Here is a 12,320-nt window from a genome sequence, read left to right on the forward strand (position 1 = left end):
ATTGCTTGAGCTCTCGTACATTATTACTTGAGCCCTTGCACCTCTTTCATTACAGATTATGCACTGCTTTTTTGAGTATTGTGAGCAGCACTACCTGTGTGCAATTTTTGTTTAAGTTGAATTTAGTTATACATGTCAGATATTGTAAAATAACAATGAACAGTAACTTCTTTTGTTTTAAAAGTTCTTGGATATGTAAAGACTTTTTCCTTTGAGGTGTTTTATTTTAAAATATCAGAATCTTAAACCATTAGCTAACTTGGATAAAGGATCTATTTTCTCACACTCTATTAGAAAGCATTCGTTTGAAGCATAAATATGACAAAGTGAGTGGAAGGAAGACTTTTCTTAACAAAGGCAGAACTGATTATTAGGGAGGTATTTGCTTTTTATTACTAACCAACTGTTTTCTAGTAATGTTCCTAAAAAAGGTCTCTGTGTGTGTGTATAGGGGGAGGGGGTTGTGAATGACAAATGTCAAAATGATGAATTATTATCTTAAATATTCCCTTATTTATAACTTAGAAACTGCAGGTCGGTTGCAGATGATCCTGCATGAGATACAGCCACGAGATACAAATGATTATTTCACTCAAGCAAAAATATTGAAAGAACACCACAGAGTAGACTTTGCAAAACTGACTGACGACGAGCCGGTTGAAAATGTTTGCACAGAAATTAGAGGTAATTCAGAAGCTGCTTTTTAAAATTAAATCAGGATTTTTTCCACAGAACAAGCAATTTTCTGTCCATGATCCAAGTTAGAAGTTATTTGGTATGTATAACATTTCACTTCTAACAATAAATATGTCAGAAGCTAGTTTGTTTATGGGCATGCTTTTAAAGGTTAATTCACTGTATCTCCAGAAGATAATGGTTAATCTGTCTTTTGGCTACAAGAGAAGATGAGTCGTTTGCTGTTGGCCTAGTATCTATTGCCTTGTCTACACTGGCCAGATAATCTTTAACACCTTTATATCAAGCTAGGTTTAAACACAGTTTTTGCTTTGATCCTAGTATAGTTTCCCTGTGCAGTGTACACAAGGCCGGTAGGGAATTTATTAATGCAATAAAGCCCAAATCTTGAACTGACACAATAAAGAGCCTCTGCTTTGAAGATTCCATTATTAAAATAATAGGGGATGTTGTGTAACTAATCCACTGGGGCTGGATGAATTGTAAACTTGTTTTCATACTTTTTTTAAAGTCTTTGTTCGTAGTGATACATAATAATACCTAGAACTATAAAAAACTTGTATTTTATACAGTTTTTAAAGTTAAAAATCTAAAACTTCCAAATGTCTGGACTCATTTATTTTCATTAGTTTAAAGTAGTTATGGATGGGATGTGTTTTTTATTTCATGGAAACAGTACTGTAAATAGTGCTTTGGACTCCCTTTTTATTATAGTTTATGTGATGAACACTAGATGGGGCCATTGAGTTATAAACATTTATAGTTACAAAAGGTCTCATAAAACTTTTGAGTCCAGGTTAAAAACAAATAAGATGTGGTGAATTATAAATTTCTGACTGGTATTGAAGCTTAATTCCAAAACAAAGTAAAACCTATGTTTACTTTTCATCCTGAAGTTGTAGTTATATGTGTGGTTTTATTGTCAATAGAATGGCTTCATTGACCAAAACAAAGATTATCTACCCTTTAAAATATCACACTGATTTTTTTTTTTGTCAAATTGTATGCCAAGCACAACAATGTAGTACAGGAATCTCAAGAATGGAAAATTTTGTTCATATTAAAATGATTTTTGTAAGAAGATTAAAGTTAGGAGCACTAATGATAAAACAAATTTCTATTAAAATTTATTTAACTGAGTTATATGATATTGCACATACTTTATTTTATTTTTAAGGTAAAGAAGGGCAAACATGTGATGTAACAGCTCAGATGGTACTAGTATGTTGCTGGAGAAGTATGAAGGAGATATCCTTGCTTTTAGGGATGCTGTGTAAACTTCTCCCTTTACAGACTGTGTCTGAATCCTCTGATGGGTTAATAGCAGTAGAACAGGTATGAAAATACTTTCTGCTATAAAATCTTGCATTTCTGGAAGGGGTTTCTAAAAATTTCTGGAGGGGGGGAAATATGGAAAAATTGCATTCATTATCTTGTTCTTTATTTTACGTTGTTTATTTTTCAATAAACTGACATGCAAAAATAATCAAAACTGTAGGAGTAAGAGGTGAGGAAAAAATAGTAACAAGTTATTAAATTGTAAATAGTTGCTGGAATTAATATTCTGCTAACGAACTCACGAGATAGTCAATCTTGTTCAGTAGTGTTAGGGCCTTTACCAGGTATACGCTGCAGCCATTAACATTCTGTCCAGTGTGGGATGGTGTTGCACATATTAATTTGGAAATATGAATTTTACTCTATTTTAGTGGATTAAAGACTCAATGGAATGTCTTTGCTTCCATTTTGAAACATGGACGTTCAGACAAGTTGAAAATGTTCTTTTCTTGGACTTCATACTCAGTAATTTTGGGGGGAGAATTATGTTGATTGTTTCTGAGTATCATGTTCTGCATAATATGGTTGATTAAAATTATAGACATTTTGTGGGTTGGTCCCTCTTTTAACTGTCCCCCCACCTCCCACCCCACCGTTTTTAAATTGAAAGACCACAAAAGCTAGCACACTGCCTGGGAATGTTCAAGAGGCTTGAGTTCTGTGTTTACTAGAAATTAGGTTACCACAAGTATTTTATTTGGGAATATTTTGAATTTATTAGATTTCTGTTTTTAATTGATGATCTTTTTCCTTTCCATATGGTTTCAACAAAACCAGTTGCCAACATGGAAAACTGAAATATTTAGCATATACTTCACGTTTAATCTTTTTCAACTGAAAATAAATATTTCATTTTTCTTAAGGTGTTACCACATTCTAGAACAGAATAAATAACAGTATAGTATGCTGATGATCTGATTTATTATGCTGTCTCATGTGCAGTGCCTTGGAAATAATGCTAATTTTTTTTATTCACATATTGTCTCCAGCTCATATGTTTGCATCTGGTTAGCAGCTGTGCTTGTACTGTTGCAAAGCTCTGGAGTTTAGATGAGAGAACAGCAATATGTCTCTACTGTTATATTTTTTAACCTGTTCCAAGTCAAACAGGAATTGGTGTCTTCGAGTTAGTCAGCTCTGGAGCTGGCACCTCCATCGTCACTTGGAAATGCAGCAGCAATTAGTGCTTGCTTCATTAGTGTCTGTCAGGGTATTTAGACACATAACTCTGATTTTCATAGCTAGCTCTGCTTTCATGCCATATATAAACCAAAATGTATACGTTTTTAAAGAGTAATAAACTGACTTTTCAGTCAAGTGGTTGAATAGTGGTATCTTCATTTACCTAGGATTAGCAGGAAAATACATGTAGACTGGTTGACTATATCAGGGGTAGGCAACCTACAGCATGCAGGGCTGAAGCCCCGAGACTCCTCTCCCTGCTGGACAGAAGTCCCTACCCCCACCACAGGGCAGAAGTCCTGAGCTTTCCACACACCCCACACCCCCTAGTCTGGGAGGTGGAGAATAGGGGAGGAGGTGTGGGGGGCTCTGTGAGCCACAACTTTAACTGTAAAAGAGCTGCATGTGGCTCATGAGCCACAGTTTTCCAACCCCTTAGAGCAGGGGTACGCAACCTATGGCATGCGTACCGAAGGTGCCGCGAGAGCTGATTTTCATTGGCACGCACGCTGCCCGGGTCCTGGCTACCGGTCCAGGGGGCTCTGCATTTTAATTTAATTTTAAATGAAACTTCTTAAACATTTTAAAAACCTTATTTACTTTACATACGGCAATAGTTTAGTTATATATTATAGACTTATAGAAAGAGACCTTCTAAAAAACATTAAAATGTATTACTGGCATATGAAACTTTAAATTAGAGTGAATAAATGAAGACTCGGCACACCACTTCTAAACGGTTGCCGACCCCTGGACTATATGTAGTAAATAAAATTGTGTCTTGTAGCTAGAAAAATGAAACTGTTTCTTTAGTCTAAAAATAATTAATAAAGTTGTATACTGCCATAGTAGTATTTGGGAATTTTAACTTCAGAACTTGTATTATCCTAATTAATAGATAGTCTTCATGAAAACATCAAACCATTGAAATCCTTTAGTGGATATTCTGTTTGTGTGCATTTTTAGTGTAATAATGTTTGACTTATTTACATAATCTATATAAACAGAAGAAAACATAACTGTAAGCTCCTTTTTATGTGGCAGCACCAGATTGTGGCATCACTGGTCCAAAGTAAATGAAAATATTCCTGCTGACTTTTATAGGTTTTGGATCAGATACGTGATGCAATAGACATCCCAATAAGGAATTCTCGCTCAGCGTTCTCCCTGGTGCACTGGGGCAACGTGTGCTGTAATAGTAGCTCCATTGCGCTTGGAAAGGGTGCATACGCTTCTCCCCACATTGGGCCCAACGCTGCTGGCACATGCAGAGCAGGGATGGTTAATGTTTCTGCAGTCACACTAACCTGGAGCAATGATACCTACTCTTTCCAGTCTGGTGTGGCTGGCCCTGCACCATGGTATAAAGAGAAGAGGAAGTTTCCTTGCCCTGTCTGCCCCCATATTGAACTTCCGCTGCTTCTTACTTTATTAGATAAACTGTATTTATTTCCTACATGTTAGTTGTGGAATTAAAAAGCTCTCTTCATATTTAAGAAAATATGCATCTTTCAACAATATAGAATACAAATATACCATTTCACTTGTTTTCATGGAAGATGCTGTTTGTGTTAATTGGATCTTGATATCCATTTCCAGTAAGTTATATTATTTGATACCAAGTTCACTCCATTTAAATGGAAGTCTATTTGAAAACTCATGAAAGCAAATTTAATAGCATTGCTCTAAGCCAGGTGAGTAAGACAAGCACCTAATGGACAAACCACCTTGTATAGCACTACCAATCCTTTTCAGTTTTGACCTGTAATATTCCTTTTTTTCCAGTCCTGGGCCTTTCTTGAGTTTAGACTGCTAATTGTGCAAAATCATCTGCTTGGTTTTGTGATGTGGAGAAATAGCAGTGGCAAACTATGATGAGATCAGATTCTTCTCTCACCCATGTCAGGATTTGAACTTGGAAAGTGGTGCTTTGATGTAAGCACTAAAAGTGCTCAGCACTTCAGTTGCTTAGCTTTTCAGTTTCTGTATGAAGAGGGTTGGACTTTCACAGCCAGACCATAGGTCATATGGGAGTCATACCTTTGGGTGAGCAATGGATATTGGCAGCCAGTGGTGGCTCTCCTGTGTCAGAGCATCTGCCACTGGCTAATTCCCAGTGCTTTTTTTCAGGAGTTCTTTTTCAAGAGCTGGCTAACTGAGTGTCTGTCTATAAAGGGGAAGTGTCAGGGAGATGCCGCTCTTGATTGATCCATTCTCTGCAGCTGGCAGGGATAATGCTCTTTTTCTTCTAATTCATTATTAGCCCAGCTTCATTTGAGTAAGACATTAGATTTGTATGGCATTCATACAAAGCCCAGTGGCTGCTTCATACTGTGGCAGTCCTTGGGGCTATGGCTTTGGTCAGGGCTGGGAATGAAGTGGTCCTTGTAGATTTAGGAAGTGTTAGGATGCTTTGAATTTAAGAATCAAAAAGTGAGGAGGCTGACAGCCAGGAGTGGCTGTGGTCTTAATCCTCCTTTTCTCTGCTACCAGAACTGGTTGCTTTTGGGACATATCTTCAGGGTTCATAAAATTGCCATCACTTGGCCAAAAAAGGTAATTTTTGTCTTTGTGCTCATTGGTGTTTACCATTCACATATGAAACTGAAATACAAAGGCTTCAATTTTGCATTCTCTTACTACTGGACTAGTGACTTCAGTGAGATTCTGCTCAGTAGTAAAGACTATGCCTGCTAGTAAGTATAGGTGTGTTTATATATAAAATATAAAAAATGTCAGTATCTGTATCTAGATAGCAGTGTTGCAACTCTTGCAGTCTTTTCATGAGTCTCTGACTGTTTGATATTAAAATCCTAGAACATGCAGTCAAATTTCAGGTCCTCATGGTTATAGAGAAAATCTTGAAAATGTGAATCCTAAAACTTGAAAAGCTAGAGGCAGAGGAAAAGAACTCCAAATGTATTTTTAAAATATCTTGATTTATGACTTTTCAACACTTGGGATTGCCAATGCTGTGTTTGTGAAAAACATTTCAGAAGGGGAGAGGTTTACATCTGCCTCTGCTTGGAAAGCTAAAATCTTATATGTGCACTAAAATGATATTTGGATTAAAATCCACTCCAGGAGAGAGTTTAGCTTAAATATCTGCAAGTATTGATATCCTTTTCTTCCTGTATCTTAATATATGGATTTCATAATACATGATGAAAAAATATTTAGATTTCCTTTGACTGTAAAAAGGAAAATGTCTTCTGTTTGGTGCCAGCTTTTACTTGACCAGAATTTGGATAAAATGCATTATGAAGCAGTAGAAGTGGAAAACTATATGCACCTGGCTTAAGTTTTGTGATAGTATCCTCTGCAGTTTATAAACTGCGTTACTTTTAGTTATCACTCAAAATGAGTGGGCATGATTTTGTTTCTGAGTTTGTCAGGTTGAACTTTTGTGTATCGGCATTAAAAATGTATAATCATCTTAGATTTGTCTCATGATTCAGTTATCTGCTTTTTGTGTGACTTTAGTAAACAGTCATCATGGAAACTCACTGAGAATAGTAGGTAGTATTGACAAAATTTTCTGTTTTTTGCAGAATAAAATCCTGGCATTCTGAAGATGTACTGATGCTTACACACTTGATTTATTAATAGAATTATAGGACATGATGTCAGTGGCATTTATTCTCTGAAGACAACATTTTAGTGTATCTCACATTTTAAGTGTAGTTCTTGTTATACTAAGCCGTTAAATGGACAGTGTAGACTATTTTTCAAGCTTCTGAAAGGTTTCTAATGACCACAGATTGTAAAAAAGAAAGTATATTTTCTTACTAAATACAGAACTTTTCATTTGGCAATCTGTTTTTCTTTTGCTGTGAACAAAGCTACCCAATTTAAGAAGTAACATGTTTTGAGATGTAAGGGGCCAGCTACTTAAAATATAATAGGAATCCTTTTCTCTTCTCAAATACCCTTCCGAATATTTATTTCCATTCATGTTCTTCCGTGTACATTTGTCTCTGCCCTTTGCTAACAGCCTGAGTAAAACAGCATAAGAGAATCTTGTTTGTAGCTCAGTGAGTTTGTAACTCACATAGGTCACTATAGTCTTCTATAATTTGTTTTGCAGTTAATGACACTGCACTTTTGAGTACAAGAATTGAGTCTAGCATGTTTTATGCTAGTTTTCTTATGTTTAAAGTAAAATGCCTTTCACCACTTGTGTTTTAGTTTTGTATTTTCCTTGCTTTATTGATAACTATCTGTGACCTTTTTAACCTGAGGAAATATTGCTGTGTCTCAGATGAGAGGTATAGAGGCATAAGGTGGTATGGACACCGTTGGGGAACACTTGTTTGAAATATCAGTCTCAAAGTATTTTGTGTAAATAAATGTACATAAATACGTAAATAAATGTCAAATCAGGACTTGCATTTTTAATTTTTTTTTCTAGGTTAAAGATATAGGAGACTACTTTAAACATCATCTTTTGCAGTCCAGGCATAGAGGGGCATTTGAATTAGCTTACACTGGCTTTGTGATGCTCACTGAAATACTCTCCAGGTAAAACCTACATATTCCTTATTTTAAATAAAGCGTGTAACAGTTTTACAAACTATGGCCTTGATTCTGCAACTGGACTGTGCAAACAATGCCTTGCACCTTTGTAGAGCTCAATTGATTTCAATGAGGATTTATATAGCCACAGGTGTACACTGTTTGGAATTAGGTGCATGATATATGACTGTATGGACTGTTTTATTTTAGTTGTATCCAGGCACTCGAGTTGGAATGGTAAGAGTTAAATGGCTAGTTCTTAAAAGAAAAATAAAACAAACAACTCACTCTTTTCTTAATTTCTGTAGTGCTACCTACTGAAAAATTAATAGGAGCACATGGGAAAATTGGACTGAATCCCATGGATCCTGCAGTTTTTTAAATCTGAGAATTAGTGGTAAACTTGCTATATTCAGCAAGCACCTTTATATTTTCCTTGAAATTCTTGTTAATTTTCATTGGATAAACTGTGTATTCTGACTTTTGGAAAATTACCTGAAAATGATTTTTCCCTGTTATTTTATTTTTATTCTTTCCTATGAGAATGAAACCAGCTGAATTGCCTCTGTGTCTAGGTAGAGGTGGATTTTCCTTTATGTGCTTAGCGAATAATTTCACATAATAGTAAAGTGCTTGCAATGCTGCTTTGAGACCTAGGGAAGGGGGTGAGTAGTGACAATATTGAGTTTTTAATGAGACAAACCAAAATGCAAAATATCCCTTAATGACTATGCTTTTCTGAGCAGCAAAGCTGACAAAAGCCTAAACATTTTGTTTATACTTACTGTATTAAAACCTGTCCCTCTTGAAGTGAAAGGGAGTTTTGCCATTGACTTCACTGGAGTCAGGATTTCTTCCCTTGATTTCAGGCAAAGGATCTGATTATTATGCAGATTCACGAAACGGGCGGCTATTTACTTTCTTATATAACCTTTTGTATTATAGCTGTACCAATTTTAGCTGTGTAGGGGGGAATTTTTTCAGAAAGGAGACTAGTGTAGGCTCAGCCACTGGATGCTGAGGTAGCAGCTCATGGGACCTGCTAAGACGGTTGAAACTCAAGTTTTTCAACAGCATGAAGAGTGTCAACCTACTTATAGTAATGTGGTTAGTTTTTTCTGCTTATAAGAAAATTGGCATCATTAGCCACCTTTGAGATACAAAACGGGTGATTTAAAGGTAACCAAATTTGATATATAGAGAAAACAATATGTTCAGATAGTTGAGTCTGTGGAAGAACTAAATCCAGATTCAATGTAGATACCTGTAAAACAAGATAAGAGACTAATCACTGTGGGACCCTGAGACTTCTGGGGCACTTTGGCTTCTGTGCAGGAAACCAATCTTTTATGGAATTCTCTTTTTGAAGATTATTATGGGCTAAGGTACAGGCAGGCCTCTGACACATCAGACAGATCTCCTTGGTCTGTCTAAAGGTGTCCCTGTGATTATTCACGATCATGGACAACTAGTACATGTTGTGGTGGGCTCCCATCCAGCTAGACAACTTCCTTAAACAACATCTCATCTATATTATTCCATCAGCTAAGTGAATCCCATCTGGATGGGAATAGGCCTGCACATTTGTACTTGATGTTTCTTACCATATGCCAGGTTGGGATACAAAGAATTATTCTGCTTTCTGTTGGGTAACAGCTGCTACTTAATATCTATTCCCATAGGTTTAATATCAATATTTACTATTACATCCAAGTCCTTATAAGTCTGCAGAATGAAATATTGGGCCTGGAACAACCTTTCTTTTTTAACTGAAATTAATTAATTACTTCTGATGTCCTCTTTTGCAAATCTCTGGAGTAATCAAACTCCTTCTCTTTCTTATCTAAATTTGTAACTTTAATTCTGCTTCAAATGAAGCTAACAGTGAAATCAAATGACTGTCCTTAGAATTGAAATACTAAATGCCGTGTTGTAGCCATGTCAGTCCCAGGATATTAGAGAGACAAGGTGGATGTTGGTCCAATAAAAGATATGACCTCACCCACCTTATCTCTCTGAAATGTTAAACAGAGTCAGCATTTGTTTGAATTTTAATTATAAATGATTTGAAATTTCTTCAGATATAAAGAGAGTTCAGAATTAAACAATCAAACGACGACATAAATACAAATAGTAGATCTGTATTGAGAGGATATCTTGTGTGTTGAATATAAGGGGGAATTTGCGAATTTGATTGCCACTTTTCTTTTTTAAGGGTCTTCCCCGCTCCTATCAAATTCAAGGGGAATTTGCCATGTGATATTATTTTTATAATGTCAAGACTTTTGTTAGGTGAATTTGAAAGGTAAAAAGACACAGACTATGCTCCAGAATATATATGATTTTAATAAACTATGCTCTAAATCAGAGGTGGGCAGACTACAGCCTGGAGGCCACATCTGGCCCTCCAGCCTGTTTAATCCAGCCCTTGAGCTCCTGCTGGGGAGTGGGTTCTGGGGCTTGCCTTATTCCTGTGCTCCAGCTGGGGAACGGGGTTGGGGGCCACTCCAAGTGTGTGTGCCAAGACTCCCGGAAGCAACAGCATGTCCCCCCTCCGGCTTCTACATTTAGGGGTATCCATGGGGCTTCGCGTGTTGCCCCCGCCCTAAGCACCACTCCCATGGCTCCCATTGGCTGAGAAATGCAGCTAATGGGAGCTGCTGGGGCGGTGCCTGCAGACGGGGCAGCGTGCAGAGCCGCCTAGTTGTACCTCCGCGTAGGAGCCGGAGTGGGGACATGCTGTTGCTTCCAAGAGCTGCGTGAGGTAAGCGCTGCCCGGAGCCTGCACCCCTGACCCCCTCCCACATCCAACCCTCATCGCCAGCCCTGATCCCTGTCCTGCACCCTGAACTGCTCATTTCTGTCCCAACCCTAGAGCCTGCAGCCCCAGCCAGAGCCCTCACCCCCTCCTGCACCCCAACCCCAATTTCATGAGCATTCATGGCTCACCATACAATTTCTATACCCAGATGTGGTCCTCAGGCCAAAAAGTTTGCCCACCCCTGCTTTAAATAGATGACAGTGGGCAAAGAGTAGTCGATGGGATGAAACAAAAGGCGATTAATTAGGGATGTCTAGTATGCATCTTTTTAGTTTCACTTATTTTCTAATGCCTTGTGTACTGTTAAACTAGGAGGTACTAATAACTGGCTGAATCATAGATTGATGGCTGTGAACTCATTCTTCAGTTAACATCTAAGGATAAAGTAATCACATGACCTCACCTGAAACAAAAGGAGTTTTGAACTGAGTGACTGAAGGTTTCTACAATTTGTAAGGCATGAGGGAGGAATAGCTCAGTGGTTTGAGCATTGGCCTGCTAAACCCAGTGTTGTGAGTTCAATTACTGAGGGGGCTACCTGCAGATCTGGGGCAAAAGATAAGTACTTGGTCTTACTAATGAAGGCAGGGGGCTGAACTCAATGACCTTTTAGGGTCCCTTCCAGTTCTATGAGATAGGTATATCTCCATGTGTGTGTGTGTGTGTGTATATATATATATAGATATAGATATAGATATATATCTCCGTGTGTGTGTGTATATATACATATAATTTCACTGGTGGGAGTGGGGAGGCAGTAATCAAAGTATTATTGGGGGGAAAATAGTCATGTGACTGTTCAGTGGGAGTTTATGGGTAGTGGTTTGGACTATAGCAAAGGGAGGATGGTTATGAAGAGGGGCATAAATTGGGTTGGATGATAGCACCCAACCTCTCTTGGCTCCCCTCAGGTGAGGGAGGCATGGCATTCAACAAAATAGCTCTGCCAATGTACCCCAACCTTCCTGCGTCCCCACAGCTCTGCTAGCGAAATTCAAACACCCTGGGTCTGACAGCTCTGCCAGTGCATCCTCGAGCCCAAGAGCTACCAGTGATTTCCAACCATACCACAGCCATTGTGTTCCACAGCTCTGCCAGTGTACCCCAACACTGCATGAAAACTATTAATGAATGCTGGAAGATCATTAATTGGGAGGGGTCACGGAGATGGGGCCATCTGTTGGACAGGGGTCAGAAGATCTTTCTCTCATACATAAAACTGTCAATTTTTTAGAACAGGAATACTGTCTGTAATTTTGTTTCTGCCCTCTTTCAGCAATGTCCCAGTGTGTCCCGTTAACTGTCACCTTTACTCTGCCAATGCTGGAGTTGATGAAATGTATAAGCGCTTCACATCCTTTTACAATCCAGGCATTATTGGATATTCTCCAGGCTATGGCTCCTTCAAAATTGGTACTCCCATTAAGGAGGCCATACTGAAGTCCGGTGAAAAATTTGGCGCATACCTGCCACTTGTGCCCTGTCTCTTGTTAATCTGAATTTTCTGCTTTCTCAGTCTACCTTGTCAGTTATTCTCTGTAAATCCTCCTTGGTCAGTGCTGTGAGGTCAGTATGGGCTGGTAATCGGAGGTTATGCACAGTCCCACCATATAATGACTCTCCTCCAATTTCATCTCTCAGGGCTACAGTCATTACTGCTTCCAGTACCAAATTAAACAAATCTGATGATAGCATGCATCCTTGTCTCACTCCTACAGTCATTCTGAACCATTCAGTCAGCTTTATGTCAGCTGTCACTGCACTCATC

General features: G+C 38.1%; 1 protein-coding gene across 17 annotated transcripts in view; it reads left to right on the forward strand.

Annotated features, from left to right (window-relative positions):
- THADA (THADA armadillo repeat containing) overlaps positions 1-12,320 on the forward strand; it is a 317,566-nt gene that overhangs the window by 38,670 nt on the left and 266,576 nt on the right. For 16 of the 17 annotated variants that reach the window (XR_007774146.1, XR_007774144.1, XR_007774145.1 and 13 more), the window contains 3 exons: positions 526-684; positions 1,874-2,031; positions 7,628-7,737. Coding sequence is in view for 13 of the 17 variants with exons in the window: in XM_050951718.1 (XP_050807675.1) it covers positions 526-684; positions 1,874-2,031; positions 7,628-7,737 (427 nt within the window). In the remaining 4 variants the exon portion in view is untranslated. Of the gene's footprint in view, positions 1-525; positions 685-1,873; positions 2,032-7,627; positions 7,738-8,274; positions 8,307-12,320 lie in introns of all 17 variants that reach the window. The other variant, XR_007774147.1, reaches the window with a different exon arrangement.

Source organism: Gopherus flavomarginatus, chromosome 4 (assembly GCF_025201925.1).
Source record: "Gopherus flavomarginatus isolate rGopFla2 chromosome 4, rGopFla2.mat.asm, whole genome shotgun sequence".
Taxonomy (NCBI): domain Eukaryota; kingdom Metazoa; phylum Chordata; order Testudines; family Testudinidae; genus Gopherus; species Gopherus flavomarginatus.